Raw genomic sequence first — 17,194 nt, 5'->3', positions numbered from 1 at the left:
ATATAAAAGATCGTAAAATTACTTTTGCTTTGTGTTTATTTAATTCTATTAAAGACATTTTGATAAAAATCACGGTATCGCGATTTAGCTGCAGCTATAACTGTGTAAGGACAAGTCCCGCCCCTTTAACTGTCTCCGCCAATCATTCTTGAAGGCTTAATCACATGTCATCAGTCTGACCAATCAGAAGTGGTTAAAGTCTTCACTTCCTTGTTCTTAATTCTGCTGATAAAGTCGCTCAGTTCTAACAAATATACCAGCTAAAGACGAGCTTTAGCTGGTGGTTCATCTCTTAGAAAAAAACAGCCGCAACTTCCTGCTTTTTCTGCCACAATTATTACAAAAATTCACGTGAGATTGCGGGGGGGGGGGGGGGGGGGGCCGTCCATCAATACAGACCATGAATTTCTGCTTTTTTTTTTTTTTTTGGATGCTGGTGTGCCGCGGGATTTTTTTCAGGGTTAAAGTGTGCCGTGGCTCAAAAAAGGTTGAAAAACACTGGTCTAGATGACCCAACTCCCAATGCTAAAGTGCCTAGGATAGCACAAGGGTTAAATTAACATACTGGATTTTCATTTTTAATGAAAAAGACCATGTAACTGTGCTAGCTAATTGTCCTCTAACTGAAATGTAAATCTTGAGGGTTTTTTTTTTCTTCTAAATGAAAGTCAAATCAGGAATCACGCAAGGCGTAAATGTTGGTGTCCATTTGCTGACATCCCAGTATAAATGACTTCACTGTTCATTTGTCTTCAAAAGCTTTAATGAGAAGTTTCCCTCGGGCTATTATCACATTTAACAGCTACTCTTAACATTTGAAAAAGTTGAAAATAATCTGTACAAAAGTATGCACTATTTCTTTTAAGTGTTCTGCTGTTACAGGATACAATTATGTGGGCTTTTTGACCTTTTATGGATGCACAAGGCACAGACACGTCCATTGTTTGCTTAATAACATGTGAAAAGCATGTTTGCTTTGTGACATACCTTAGTAATCATACCGCTGACATTTCAGTTAGGAGGGGTTGGAATATCTGTTAGCAACAACAGTCAATGTGATGTTTGTCAACATTTTTTCCCTCAATAAACTCTTTGTTTGTGAGCCAGGATTACCTGGTTATTTTTCATAAATAAAAAACCCATTAGAGTTTCTGCTAATCTTTATGTGAGGATTCTTTTAAGTAAGCTAAGTACAGCTGGTATAATCATTTTGTAGGAAATAATAAATGGTGTAAATTTGAAATTGGATAAATCTTATTAAAGCTTTTCAATGTATGAATTTTTTACTATCCCTAGCCAGGCAAAGGAAATGTATTTAGTACCTGGGGACACAATGTAACAATGGTCAAATTTTTTTGGTTTATAGTGTGATGATGATTTTTTTCCTTTTTTTACTTTCACATGCTACTCATTACTTCTGCTTTTTAATAACTCATAAAGAAACAAGAGAAATATTTTTATGATCCCTTATGCCCTTCCCAGGGGATTCAGTGTTCTTACACTGACTTTGTATGTCTTGTGTGTCAAATGCTTGAGTCTTTACCTATTTGATCTCCATCTGCTAAAGTTGCAGTTCAAGGATAAGCATCTGCTACACTCTAAAGGCCCGTACACACCGGGACGAATATTCGCCAGGCGTTATTCGCCAGCATTTTTCGCCACGTTTTTTGTGTTCACACCCAGGCGATTTTCGCTGACGGTGAGCCGAGCGAACATGCAATTTCATTCCCTGACATTAGATGGCGCTTAATGTAAACAGAAATACTCCTGTACACAAGGTGGCGCTGCGCAACTTTACGCTTCTTAAAGTCGCTTTTCACTCAGAAGAAGAGAGCAAGTATTTACGCGCTTGTCAGAATCATACAAAGAAAACATGAATATTTCAAGCATCAGTAGCTCCAACTGGTACTTGGTAAGGGGATATTTTAGAATGTCCGTCATTATTTCTTTGCGGCAGTGTAGACGCTACTTGGCGTCTATCTTCTTCGCTGGTATGTGTGCTCAGCAAGGCAGTTTTGTGTTTGAGCGCCCCCAAGCTGTGTTTTACTGTAACTTCAGAAGCTCCAGACACGTGTGCAAAAGCGCCATTCTCATTGGTCGAATAGATTTCGACGCGATGCGTCGAAAAAAAAAAACGAACCCGAGGCGTTTTTTTTTTTTTTGACGCTTTGGCGCGTGGCGTTTTTTCGCGTCGGTGTGCACACTCACATTGGTGCCCTTTGTTTAGTCACGAGGCGTTAAACGTCGGCGAAAATCGCCGGCGAAATTCGTCCCGGTGTGAACAGGCCTTAAAGGTCAGATTCATTAATTACTTGCTGGGTTTTTTTAAAAATATAAACTAAACATGACTGTGCTACTGCTAATGCCATCGTTTCGTCTGGAGAATTTAAAAGGAAAACAGAACAGTTTCAAACAAATACTCTTCAAGTGATTAGAACGACAGCAATGGAAAAAGTAAATAGTAATATTGCAAGTAGGTTACTTGAAAAAAAAGTTATTTTGCCTTTACAAAGCACCCAAATTAACTGAGAAGCAAAATGTATTGAAGTTAATCAAATGGCCAAGAGAAATTACTTAAAAACTCCAACCTTGGACCACAAAAAAAGCAATGGTTACAAAGGTTTGTAACAGAACTTTTAAGTGTATTATAACATTAATTTTCACAATCACAGCCCCAAAGCGGAGTTTACTTCATTCACGCATCTCTTAGCATTCCTATAAAACCTTGCTCTTTGAGCACCAGCTCTTCCCAATCCATGAAAATGAGTGAGTTCTCACACTGTGACATCACAAAGTCAGGAACAGGCGCTTCCAGGAAGAGTCTGCACTGCCAGCACAATCCCCAGGTTAATACACAATGTGGGTACATTCTACATGGAGCTAGAGGTGTTCGGCTAAGTGCTTTCATTTTATATGCACATTGACTGTATAAGATGTATGTATGAATCGTGTGTGATGTTACTCATAGAAAATGTGTCGCCTCTGGTTCCAACCAAATTAAGTCATGTTAGAACCAGGCATCCTAAGCCGTGATTGCTCTGTGTCTGACATTTATATGGCAACCACTCTCCAATCAGAAGCATGTTAGAAGACCACACCCCTTCAAATGTTTGACGCAAGGCCACCTACTTATATTGAGGCATCTGATTGGAATAACTTGTGCTACAGCAAAATTATCGTTAAAAATAGGATTAGTAAAAACATGTTAATAAAAGGTAGCAGACCAAGAATGGTTATTCTGATTAACACAATGACCGGACGGAGAAGGAAAGGAGGGAAGAAGAGAGAGGACTGTTAGAGAGGGGGGGTAGGAGGGTGATAATAGGAGGGGGGGGGGGGGGGGGGATGAGACCATGAAGCAGCATAAAGCAACAAGTTTACTGGATGTTTATCATTACGGTAAGGTTCAAATGTAGTACAAATCTCAAAGGGCGGGGCCTGTCCACACACACACTCAAATGTTATCAACACACCTGCTAGCTGCAAAAATGTCCATATGTCAATATGTACACAAAACAGATAGTGTTTTACACACGCATACTTATGCCTTCAAACCATCTAGTGGGAAATATTTCATTCATTCAATCATGCAAACTATTAGTGCAAAGGTAAGCTAACATCTGTGCTCAGGTGAGTGTTTATGTTCTTCTATAATGGATTGTCGAATGTGAAAAGAAGGAGGGAGAGTGCCCAGCCATCCCCACACCAAGACCCCCGCCGCAGCTGCAGCCAGAACCCCCCAACGCCACATGGCATCAGGCAGAGAACAACCGCCCCCCGGGCAACCACATCCGCCACCCAGGCCAAGGCCAGCAGGACCGCCGCGAGGCCCCCCGGGGCCAGAGAGCAGGGAGGCATGGTGGGAAAGAGAGCGCCGCCCCAGCCCAACCAGGAGAGCAGCGCCGCGCCGGGAGGGCACAACGCATGGCCCCACCCGAGAAAGGCGTCCACAGCCCCAGACGAGCACCCCATCACCACCCAGGAGTTCTGGGCATCCCCCTGCGCCAACCCCAGGTACGAGCCGGGACCCCCCAAGGGAGACCCGCTCCGAACTCTAGGCAGCCACCCACCCGGCCCACGGTTGGTCCAGGAAGGAGCAAGGCAGGGGCCAGCCGCCCCTGCCCAGGAGGGGAGCACCCCGGGGAAAAGGGGGGCCCACAAAGGGTGTTGTAAACATGGCCCGACCAGGCTCGGCCACAGTTGGAAATTTGGCGGGGCCCAGCGCTCAGGGGCAAGGACCAAAACCCACCCCTTAGGGATACGGACACCCCCGGCTCAGGTGTAATGTGAACCCTCTCCCTGCCTGGAGAGAGCACCGCCGGGCCCTGGAAGCCGGCACCCAGGGGACACGGCCACCGTTGCCAAGGGCCCAGTACCCCCCACCAGGGATGAGGTAGGGGACAGATGGTCCTAGGTCCAACCTTTCTTGCAAAATGTGTGTGAGTGTGTGCATGTGCGTGTGTGAGGGTGTGTGTGTGCATGTGTGTGTGTGTTTATGTTTGAATGTATATTTTGAGGAGTAAAGGGTGTGTGTACTAAGGGGGTGCAGTTAAAATTGGCGGGTAGGGCACTGAGGGGACATCTCCTGATTACTCACAGTGATGTCCCCTCACCCTCCCCACAAAGGGGCCCTAAATGTCTAAGATGCGGTTAAAATTGGCGGACATCTGCTGCTTACTGGCAGTGATGTCCAAGCACCCCCCCACCAAGGGCCCTACATGTCTAAGGTGCAAATAAAACCGAGAGAGGGGGCAAATACGGCAACCATGGGAGGGGGACCACTGCCAAGTAGCTCCCCCCCCAAGGTGTATCGCAGGCCAAACCCCCCACCCCTCACCCTATAATGAGATTATATGAGGAAGGGGGTAAGTTGGAGACTGTCCCCCGGTGGTCAAACAGCCGTCCCCAAGCCCCCCCCCCCAGCATATGGGCAAGATCGCCTCAGCCCAGGGGTCCCATCCCTGGAGGCGCCAACACCCCAGGCCCAGCACCACCCACCCCACACAGAGAGAGAGGAGCCAGAAAGCGCCCCCCCCCCCCCCCCCCCCCCCCCCCCGAGCAAGTCCCGGCCGGGGCAACCGCCGATTGCCTCAGCGGGGACCCCGACCCGTCAACCCCAAGGTCCCGTACCAACAGTGCCCCCCCCCCCAGAAAGCCCCCCCACAGGACAGGGCCGACAAGCCCCCCCCCCAGACCCTGCAGCCGCAGTGGTTGACATCCAGAGCGACTGGGGGCCCCAAGAGGATTGTCCCGTCCCGTCCCAGAGCCAGGGAAGGGTTGATCCCAGCCCCAGGCTTAGATGGACAGCCTATCCAGCACCGCTGGGCCTCACCCCCCCCCCCGAGCAGGGCCCCCCGCCAACCCCCCCCAGCACAGCCAAAAGGACCACCCCCCAAGCCGAGCCAGACCACCACTCCACCCCCCACCACACAACCCCAAGCCCAGAAGACCGCGCAGCGCTCAAGCCTGCCCCACCCATGCACCGGACCCTAGGGGGGGCGCAGAGGTATTGCAAGGGGGGCGCGGCAAGACTACGGCTTGAAGCACGCCCAAACCAGTCACTGAAAAGATGTGGACATTAAAGGTGCCGTTTTTGCAGAGTTAAATGTTCAGGATTTTGTTATTTTCTTCAGAGAGCTGGTAAAGTGTAAAAGGCCACTTTCATGCAGGAATGGAATTTATTAGAAGATGTGTTGAAAGCCATGAACCCCATTACATGGTAAAATCTTATGATACATGATGCAGTGACACTTTTAATAATTGTAAAAAAAAATTTTTTTAGTTTTGTTCAGGAAGAAGTTGCCATTTTGTATGACTTACAATGTTAAGTAAAGTCCAGTGGAGTTTAGAATCAAAGGATTTGTATGTTTGTGTCAGTGTGGGGGGGCTCGAAAATATTCTAATTTTCAGAAAGGGGGGCCCTGCAGAAAAAGTTTTGGAACCACTGCCCTAAGTCATGGAGTTAGCTATGGGAGACCAGAGAGACTGAATTCTTTCAAAGTTACATGAACTTTGGGCTGACATTTTTTCCAAGCTGATATGATCAAACAGCAGATTTCTGTGTTGACTTATATTTATATTTTTCTTGTTTTTCCAATTTATTAAAATAGTTTTTTCAGCAATATGAAGAGTTATGAAAATGATACATACTAATCCTCCTTCTATATCGATGGCACTCATGTCACCAAGCACACAAAGTGACGGTGAAGCCGTGATTGAAACCTTAACCCTTGTGCTATCTTAGATGACCCCACCCTTACATTGACGTGTTCTCCCTATCATGAAGTGGATAAAAGTGGAAAGATTTCATGTAATCCATGGACACCAGTGAGGATCACAAATCATTGAAGAAAAAAGGTTCAGAGCACTGTCTAGTGGGTCTAGATGACCCGACTCCCAATGTTAAAGTGCCTAGGATAGCACAAGGGTTATGCCAGACTGATAGATCGGCACATACCTGCTGCCAGAGAGCCTGGACAGGCGTGCAGAACCACAGTGCATGTAACTGTCGGGTAGATTACTATCACAGTGCTCACAAATGTCTGAGTTACTGAGACCCATCTTGAACATCCTCTGTCCAGTGTAGTAAATCCTGTGTAGAGTTTTGAAACGGATTACCTGCATATTTGGACTTTTTGTCAGTTTGAAGGTGTTAGACAAAGTTCTGACCAGAAGCTTTCATCTGTGCTGATGCTCAAATCTGCATCCCATTTTGTTGTTGGAAGTGAAATATTATTATCTAATTTGAATAAAGGTTTGTACATTTTGGAGAGAGTTTCATTCATTGAAAAAATAATCAGAGAGGTAACTGCTTCTGGTAGCTGTAAATCAATGTCTTTGTATTTAAACTCTTTAGTAATAATTGATTTAAGTTGCTGATATTCCAAGAAGTTATTTAGTTATTTATTTAATTTATACCATGTTTGTCTTGTAGTTCCTGGGTAGTTATGAATCTTCTATCAATAATTACGTGCTCTAGTTGTTTTGCGCCCCCTGCTTGCCAAGCTGGGAAGTGTATTATTTTTTTGTTTATAAGGATGTCTGGGTTGTTACAGATGGGTGTCATTTTGCACGGTTGAATTGATGATTTTGATATTTTCAGAAATTCCCACCAGGCTGTTAAAGTAACGTTTATATTAATACTTTGAAAACAATCCTGTTTTTTCACTGTTTGGCCAACAAATGGTAGATCTGACAGGTTGATCTTTTCACATAACGCCTGTTCCAAGTCTAACCATGAGTTAGTTTCTGGATTATTTTTTAACCATTTTAAGATGTATTGTAATCTATTTGCAAAAAAGTATTTGTGGAAGTTAGGTAATTCTAAGCCTCCACAGCTTTTTGCAGATTTTAAAGTTTTTAGACTAATTCTTGCAGGTTTATTGTTCCATAAAAAGCTTGATATGGATGAGTCTAATGTTTTGAACCATTTTAGTGGCGGTTGTGTGGGAATCATTGAGAATAGATAATTAACTTTAGGTAAGATTTTCATTTTAACCGTGGCTACCTTGCCCATAAGGGACAGAGGCAGGTTGGTCCAGCATGTTAGATCGTCCTGTATGTTTTTCAGTAATGGCCTGTGGTTAAACTGCACCAGTTCTGATAATCTGGGGGGAAAATAGATACCTAGATATTTGTTATTTCCTGATTTGACTGGTATCGTGAGTCTTTGCTCAGCATTAGTGTTCAGTGGTAATAAAACAGACTTATTCTAATTACTGGAGTAGTCTGAAATGGAGGAAAATTCATTAATGATTGTTGCTGTTTCATTTACAGAATGTAAATTACTTAAAAACAGTAATGTGTCATCTGCATAGACTAATTTTATGGTGGCTGTGTTTGGTTTTAATTCCTTTAATGCTCTCATTCTGTCTTATTGCTGCAGCTAGAAGCTCAATAAATATAACAAAAAGAGAAGGAGAGAGTGGGCAACCCTGTCTGGTTCCTCAGCCGAGAAAAAACCTGTTGGAAGTCTGTTTATTAGTTCTAACTGATGCATTGGGGTTGTGATATAAAATTTTGATCCAATTGATGAATGATTTTCCAAAACCAAACTTATGGAGGGCAGCAATAAGGAACTTTCAATTTACTCTGTCAAAAGCTTTTTCAGCATCCAGCAATAGTATGGTTTTTAATGGTGGCAAAGTCTATTATATTAACGAGGCTGCGGACATTGTCATCCGAGTGTCTGCCTTTGATGATGTTCTCTGGTTTTCATCTGGAGTCTAACGGTCAGTCAGAACGACTCAATCAGCATCTGGAGACCTGCCTATGACTTCTGAGTAGCCAGAATCCCACCTCTTGGTCGGAAAACCTTGTTTGGATGGGTTTGCCCATAACTGTCTCCCTTCTTCTGCTACAGGACTGTTACCTTTCCAAGTGGTTTTTAGTTATCAGTCACCCTGTTTCACACCCATCTTCTGTGTGCAAAACAGTTCCATGTGCTCACGCCGTTGTCCGTCGATGCCAACAAGTTTGAAGGCAGGCACGTCAGGCGCTTCTGCAAACTGTTGAGGGGCATTGTGCTGCCAACAAGAGGCTTACCCCTGCCCTTTCTGTTCAGGTAGGCCAGTGAGTTCCAGTTTGTGTGGATAACAGGAAGCTGGTGGAGCCCCGCTTCATCGGCCCCTTTCCTGTGACCAAGTTGGCAGAGCGGCTTCGATTACCAAGACCTCTCCATGTGCATCCCACGTTTCATGTATAAATGGTTAAGCCTGTTCAGACCAGTACCTTGGTGGCTCCTACTAGTAACCCCCCCCCACACACACACACACACACACACACACACCCATCAACGGATGATAAGCCCACACTGTGCGGCATCTCTTAAAATCTTGCCCACGGGGTCTCCACTATCTGGACTGGGAGGGTTATGGTCCTGAGGAGAGGTTTTGGGTTCTTTCTTGCCACATCCCCATTTCTGATCTCATTGCCCCGTTCCATCGCAATCATCCAAAGCAGCCTGGTTGGCCGTTGGGTGAAGGCCATTGGGTGGGGGGGGTACTGTCATGTCTGTAAGGTAAGACTGTGACCTGCTTTTTGGATCACTGACAAAATGCTCTTCACCCCTTCCTGGTGGGAGATGATAACTCCATCCCTCCAGTACTACTCAATCATCATGACAAGTCACTCACATCCTGGAGTAGGTCACTATGCCGACCTGATCCTGCTTGTCTCCTCCAGTTCAAATAAAGACCTCTGTCATCTGTTCCTGGGTCTACTACTATCTTTTTTGTTGTATTTTGTGTTCAACAGTAGTTTGGCTTTAGACTTTTAAGTCAAGTTTTCAATGTAAATAATAGTCATGTGCAGAAAAACACAATTGTCTAGACTGCAGGTTTTTTTTCTTGGCATTAACGTTAAGATTATTTTTTTTTTGTTTATTTATAAAAGTTTTTTAACACATTTGTCAGGTTTTTTTTCTTCTAAACAGGAAGTTTGATGTTGTTGAGGTCAAATTTCACAGACTGATTTCAGTGGGGTTGTGTTAAGGATAGAAGAGTCTAAAATATGAGCCCCAGAACAGCATGGTATAGCATTTCATTGTTATTCCTAGAAGACTGGCGTTTCGGTTGAAAGAGTATGTATTTTCTTCCATTTTATTATTATTTTTTAGATATGTAATATACCAATGCCCTTTCATTTGTTGAGCCATCTTACTTGGATGTCACTTGTTTAAACAGGATCAATAAGAGCAATCAATTTCTGCCTTGTTCATCAATCAGTGTCTGAAAAAAGTGGGAGACGTGATTTCCTGGGGGTGGTTGTTCTCTATCTGCTACCCCGCGGGTGTTAGGGGGTTCCTGTCTGCCACTGCTGCGGCGGGGGTCTTGGCATGGGGAGGATTGGGCACCAGCTCTCTTTCTTTGTACATTCCATTATCCACCTTAGAAGAACAGAAAAACTCACTCGAGCACACGTGCTATCTCACCTGCTATCGCACCTTTGCAATAGTTTATGTGACTAAATGAAATGTTTCACACTAGTTAGTCTGAATGCATAAGTATGTGTGTGTGAACATTTGTTGTAATGTGCACATGTTGACATTCTTTTAGAGCCAGGAGGTATTGATTTAATAACATTTAAATGTGTGTGTCTGGACAGGCCCCATCCCTTCTAGATTTGTATTACATCTGTACCTAACCATAATTATTATGAACGTCCAGCAACTTATTGTTTTATGCTGCTTCATGGTTTTATCCCACCACCTTCTATAATCACCCTCCTACCCCCCCCCCCCCCCCTCTAACATGCCTCACTGTTCTTCCCTCCTTTTCTTTTTCGCCCGGTCCAACACAAAAATATTATAAAATATGAGTTAGATGAATATAGTGTGGCCTAGATTACAAAAGGGGTTTGTTCAGACATACCTGTGGTTTGTCAGAAGATTAATAACTCCTATTACAAAAGTAAAATATGCCCAACACAAAAGGCTGTCAGCTCTCTGTTTGCTCAGCTGTTGGACAGGACAAGTTAATAAATAAATAAATAAAAGAGTCCACCTGTCCAATTTTTGGAGAATGTGGTCTAAGGTTTATTGCAGAAGTAGATGTGCGTATTGTCACGCTGAGGTTCATATTTACTAGATCAGAGAGACAATAGTGGCAGCCAAGATATTAAGCTTTACGCTTAAAAATGTTCCACCCATAGTTGCCATCTATCCTTTTTAAAACAGCATCTTGTATACAAAGTATTCATAAGAATTATCAGTTCGATAGACGAATATTTATCCTCGGCTATTAGGCTCTGCTAGTCCCCCAGGAGAATATTCTCTACAACTCCTCTTGTGGTAGTTGTCCAACTTTTTATTTGCATGGATCGGAGAGATATCCATATCCTCCCTTCTTTCCAGTGAACGTGGTAATTACTGCATGCTAATAAGTTTTATTGTATTTTAGCTGCAGGGGAGGTAGAAGATGGAGCCGCAAAGCACATATATATAGAACCTGTATGGGGCAAACAGACCTAAATACAAAGATGTTTGTTTCTTCAGAGAGGTGTAATGCAATTTCTGACTGAGTATGAACAGCTGAAGTATTCTTGTTCACATTTATTGATATGCAAAATAGGTTGTACGGAAATTGTGCTTTTTTTTTGTTAAAATGTGTTTCTTATGATGTCTGTGGAGAAATACACAGCAAAAAGCAGGTTTGCCGTGTATTTAAGATAACACCAAAACACACACCTCCACTGCTCTGGACATTTGAATGCATGAGCAAAAAAAAAAAAAAGATCCTTTGGCAGAAAAGGACAATCGTAAAAAAACAAAAATTTCAATTTGATTTGCAGTTTGTTTTGATTTAGCTCTATATGCATGTGCTTGTTTATTCACAGGTCACTTCTTCTAAACTCTCCGTCTGTCCCTGCAGCAGGATCTACCATATATGAAGAGATTGTCAGAAGGACTCCTGACAATCCCGACGTTCCACGTGTCTCCTTAATCACACAGATAGGGAATTGAACTGGCATTTTTTAAATAATTATACTGGTTTATTTATGTTGGGAGCCAAAGTCAGCAGATAGGTGCAGATGCTGTTGAGTGCCTGCGCTCCACCAGCATCCTTTTTAGTATCTCTTTCACAAAGTGGAGAGCTCAGCAGTAACCAAGATCAGAAGATTAATCCTCCATTGAGACACAAACAGCTATTTGTGTAACTTGTTATAGTGGGAAGACTTTGGTTCTGGTTCTGGCCATTGAAAGCCAAATGCTCACTCTGTTAGAAAAAGTGATTTATGCTCAAATACTTGAGCAAAGACTAGTGTTGACCTTAGAGTGCTCCCTGACACTGGAGTCCCATTCTGTCTGCTCATTAGAAGTGTTTTATTAGAAGAACCCTTGAGCCCCACTCCATGGTAGCTCCTTTCTTAGTTGTAAAATTTATCCATTTTGTCAGATTGTACTTGAACATCTTGCCAAGCATGAGTTTCAGAGTTAAAAGTAAAAAAAAAGAAAATTATAGCCGCAACCAGGCACTACCTGCCCTTTGTCTTTCTGACCCCCTCTTGCCCCGCCCCTCACTGGCTGAACAGCTGATACACACCCCTCAGTGAGCCCTTTTGCCCCTGCTACCTGTCATGGTTTGGGTTTATTTTGTATTGGTTTTTCGTTTATATCTTGTTCTGTCATGTTTGAGTTCTGTTTCCTGTTTTATTTTGAAAGGTTTCCTGTTTTGTCATGTTCTTGAGTTTTACTTCCTCTGTTCCAATCTGCCCTGATCATGTTCACCTGTGTCCTGTCATTCCTGTTCGTATTTAAGTCTTGTCTCTGCCTTCCTCTTGTGCTGGTCCATTAATGTCTTAACCCTTGTGCTATCTTGGATGACCCCACCCTTACTTTGACGTGTTATCACTACCATGACAAAGGTGGATAAAGGTGGAAAGATTTCATGTAATCCATGGACACCAGTGAAGATCACAAATCATTGAATAAAAAAGGTTCAGCGCACTGTCTAGTGGGTCTGGATGACCCAACTCCCAACGTTAAAGTGCCTAGGATAGCACAAGGGTTAATGTCTTAATGTCTCTCATGTAACGTCACTCATGTCTTTAACGTCTTTTCCCTGACTCCCTTCTGCCATGTCATGTTTTGCTCACAGTAAGTTTAGTTTTGTTTTCCTGCTCTGCAGCGCTTTTTGTTGATTGAATAAACCCCTTGCCCTGGAACCGTTTGCCTCCGTCTCTGCATTTTGGGTCCTTCATGCTCCCCAGCCCTCCTCACCTGACACTACCCTTGTCAGAGCTGCACGTGACAAATGCAATTTGAAGAAAAAAAAACACCCGTTCAAAATGGCGACTTTTCTATTAGTTTTACCTCCATAAAACCATATTGTTTTTTGGTTGCAAATGGTTGACGATCATATCTAACTAATTTTTAGAAAAATCTGGAAAAGCAAACCATGTATTTCCTTGGCAACTGAGGTTTATGTTAACACTCCACATTCCTAATATGTTCTTATCATATGTGATAGAGTTGTGTTCAGCTTGAGCCCAAAATTTATAGATGAATGCGCTTTTGCGAGCTTACCACACTAAGATTCAAAATCTAAAAACGTTTTTCACACATTTTTTTGCAAGTAGCTTCCCAATGATGGTTGAGGAGTTCCAAGGTAATAAGTGGAAATCCCAAGGATGATTTACATTTGTAGCTTGTACAAAAGATGATTATTTTGTAAAATACATGATGGTATGCTCTTCTCAAGGTCAAAGACCAGCGAAACGTTGACTTTTTCCTTCGAAGTTCTTAACACTTTAAAAGAAAATTGGTAGCTGTTATTTAGAAAATGTGAAAACCACAATGCATGACAACCTGGTATTTACATATTTTGTTCTTTTCTCTGATTTTTACTCTTTCAGTCGAGCTGAAATTCAACTTGGACCAGTACGTGAACAAACGCTACCCAGGCCTGGTTAAGATTGTCAGGAACAATAAGCGCGAGGGCTTGATTCGAGCCAGAATCCACGGCTGGAACGCGGCCACAGCTCCTGTTGTAGGCTTCTTCGACGCTCACGTGGAGTTTAACACTGGCTGGTAAGAAAAGGTCATGTTCGGCTGGAAAAGGTCAATCCTGCTGCTCTGTCCAATATCACCTTTGCCGTGGATTGGACGTTTTCAGCACAGAAGGATGTAATGGATAATATTTTTCCTTATAATGTGTATTTAGTCGTGTCTATACAAAAACTTTTGCAACGTTAGGTCAATCTCCAAAAAAGCAACACCCAAACTATTTTATTATTACAATTTCTGTTCAAATTATGTGAATGCTGTAGAGCATTCACATAATAGTGTTCCTGTTTTTTTGGACATCCCTAGCTCTTCAACCCTTTTATCTGTTCAGGTTATTCAGCTAAGACATCGCTGGTCAAAATTGACATGTCATCTTTGAGTCAGTTTTCAGTTATAAATGAGTATCTAGGTGAAAGAGCTTTCAGCTGCTCTTAAGCACCAGAGTAGAGGAGAGTGAAAAGACATTGGTAACGCTTTATAATAAGAGTCCTTAATAGACTATTTATAAGACATTACCAAGTCCTTAATAGACTATTTAAAAAAACATTAACAAGCACTAGAAATGTCTTAGTAAGCTTCTTAAAAGTACATTTATTAGCATGAATAAGTCCTTAATAGACTATTTATAAGACATTAACAAGCATGAGTAATGTGGTATTAAGATGCTTATAAAGACATTTATTAGCATTTGCTAATCCTGTTCACAAGCCATTTATAAAATGCTTGTATGGGATTAATAAACATATTAACAGTGTTCTTATTAACAGTTTATTGAGTGTTTTGCAGCCCCCCCAATCTAAAGCGTGACCAAATAGCGGTTGATCTTTACAAACCATTTATAAATTGTTTGTATGGGATTAATAAACATATTAACAGTTCCCATGTCAATTTGGACTACATTTTTTTTAAGTCCGGCTGATGTGACTCAACCTCAATACTACACCACCTGGATGAACGAGAACGTTCATTGACAGTTTGAGAGTTTTGCTGCCTCCTAAGTGTGGGCTATGTTCTGCCACAAAGAACCACAAAGTACAGAAAATGAAAAATGACCTTTATAACATTAACCACAGCCACAAACATATAACAGCGCTTCAACACATCACAACCACATTACAGATTGTGCCTTGTATAACATTTAGAACTTAACAACTTACAATACACTTTAAAATGTTTAAACTCAGAATCTGCCCTTTCCAAGGGGCGGTTACTGTCCACTCATGCTGAACATTTTGTGTACATTAAAAAAAAAAAAACATTAAGTGCATCAATTGCACTTTTTCTTTATGTCATGTAGTAATTATCCTAGCGGACCACTGTGATGTTTCTTAGCAAGCCATTCATTCCATTCAATCAAACAGAGGTGCTTCCGTAGCATGTCTTCAGTTTGATTCCCCCTAAGCCTCCATACTTGCTCTTTATAGGTCCGCCATGCCCTTTCTATATGTTGTGTGTGAGCACCGTTCTGAGATTTACATAAAACTGACTGTGATTAACTGTTAGCTGTTTGTACTCAAGTGCAGGAAGGATGCGATGTGCTCGCCACTCGTCACTAATAACAGTGGACCCGGGTTTCACGTGGCGGCCAATCAGTGGTACAAGTTCCCTTCGAGTACGTTTCTTCACAAGTCGTAAAACTGGCTTTCCACTCCTCTGCCCCTGGACTCCTAGCATGCCAAAAACCCACATCTTCCTCTTCCATGCTCCTGCCATTCTTCCTTTCCCATACTGTTTAAAAAAATTAAAGAAAAGGATTAACACAAAATGAGGATGTACAAAAATTATAGGCTTATGAAATTGTTCTTATGTAAATAAAAGAAAACAACTAATTGTGCAAGAATTAATATTCTGAGATTTTCATTATATGTACACCTATTTGATCAAGAATACTGTTTTTATGAAAGTTGTTTCCAAATACAAATGCCTTTGCTTGTTTCAGTAAAGAAGTTATTAAATGTCTTTATTTGGGGCTTTTTCAAAAGGCTGATGTTATTCACACTTATTTATGTGAGGCCAAGCACAAAAACTGATGGAAATTCAGATTGGCCACACGTTGGTAATACGTGCAACCAAGATGCACATCGCTGCATGCCCACATTTATTTTAAGTGCATCCAAGGCTGGATTTGGTTGATGGTCACGTGTATTTAAATTTAAAGTCCCATTAGCCGTTACACACCATAGGTGTGTGAAATGTGTTCTTTGCAGTTGACCTATCTCCTGGGGGAGAGGTGAGCTGCTGAAACAGCCGTGCTTGGAAGCCATTTGGTGAATTAATCTGACCCTTGCCTTAACCGTAACCCCAAACCCTCTCTGGGTTCATGCGGCCAAGAAAAACCTTTAGCAATGGTCACATGATTTAGAAATGTTTGTGCGAATAGTCACTTTCTGCATATTATATGCTGCCTTCTCCTTACCTTTCTTTTATGTCGGAAGTGACTCTCATCAATCACAACAAATTTGTGTTGTCCCCCAATGATTTGTCCCTTGTGCCGCCTCATTCTTTTAACAGCAGTAATGCATGCGTGTAATGCTGGCGTAGTTTTTTTGCCATTTTTGTGAGAGTGGTGGAACTTGCTGCTATGTTATCTGCCATCATATCAATCTGCGGTAGATGCAAACCTTGAGAAAATCTGGAAAAGAGAAAACATTTCTGCTATGTACAAATTTTTTGATGTCCAAAAAGCTCCAATTGCCTTAAACACACACTCCAATGAAAATATTTTTTGGTGTTTTTAACATGATCTTGTAGAATTTTTTTCATAATAGAGGACGTATAGAAAATAATTTAAAATTAAAACTGCGTTTCTGAATATTCAAGGTGTAATTGATCAGGAACAGACAAAAACCTATGGTTTAAAAATACTCTACCACAAAATTTTTCATCCATACCCCTTCATAAATATTTAGCATTTGGCCTTTCTCTTAGAAAACTTGTACATTAATACCTTTATGTATTAATACAGTGTATGGATTTATAATATCAATTCTTTACTACTTTGGTATTAATACATAGAGCAGGGGTGGGCAATTCCAGGCCTCGAGGGCCGGTGTGTCTGCATGATTTCCAGATACTCTTGCCCTACTCATGGCTGATTACCTGGTTCAGGTGTGTCCAGCCAATAATCTTGCCCTACTCATGGCTGATTACCTGGTTCAGGTGTGTCCAGCCAATCAGAACATGCCAGAGCAGGGTATGCTGGAAAACATGCAGGATTGCGGCCCTCAGTGCCCACCTCTGACATAGAGGTATTAATATGGGGTATTATGAATACATTTATATCAAGAACTCTATATTGATATATTTTTTCTAGCTGCCATAACATATAATTTCTTATCTGTTCGATTAATGTAGTTCAATTTAATGATATCCTTCTATTCATTATCTATTTTTGTCCTTTCCGCATGCTTGCTCCTACGCCAAAAACATATCTTATACAACATCTTGGTACAATCTTTGAACATCATTAAACCTAAACAAAAGAAAGGTCAACAAAATGTACATGAGCAATACTGTTTAATCAATGGAACAGGTATGAAGCTGAAGAGTGTCCTTGTTTTATGTGTACCACCTTAAAAAGCAATGGTGGGAATATCATAGTTTGAGACCGTCACATACCTGTATATGAACTGCATCCAGTCAAAAAGGGATATTTTTGAACGCTGGAATTGACTTGACTTGACTTGTGTC

The 17,194-nt window shown here is 41.9% G+C and overlaps 1 protein-coding gene and 1 long non-coding RNA gene across 2 annotated transcripts in view; one reads left to right on the top strand and one right to left on the bottom strand.

Moving 5' to 3' along the window:
- The window catches only part of galnt9 (polypeptide N-acetylgalactosaminyltransferase 9), a 173,413-nt gene that overhangs the window by 63,948 nt on the left and 92,271 nt on the right, over positions 1 to 17,194 (top strand). The window contains exon 4 of the mRNA XM_023958682.1: positions 13,354 to 13,528. Coding sequence (XP_023814450.1) covers positions 13,354 to 13,528 — 175 coding nt within the window. The remainder of the gene's footprint in view (positions 1 to 13,353; positions 13,529 to 17,194) is intronic.
- Positions 14,542 to 16,130, bottom strand: LOC111947922. The gene is made up of 2 exons (XR_002873880.1): positions 15,921 to 16,130; positions 14,542 to 15,232 (listed from the first exon to the last, which is right to left on the bottom strand). It is a non-coding gene; the product is annotated as an uncharacterized LOC111947922 (long non-coding RNA).

This window comes from Oryzias latipes, chromosome 9 (assembly GCF_002234675.1).
Source record: "Oryzias latipes chromosome 9, ASM223467v1".
In the NCBI taxonomy this organism is placed as follows: domain Eukaryota; kingdom Metazoa; phylum Chordata; class Actinopteri; order Beloniformes; family Adrianichthyidae; genus Oryzias; species Oryzias latipes.
The sequence above is the reverse complement of the archived record's forward strand: the minus strand, read 5'-3'. Positions and strand labels throughout refer to the sequence as shown.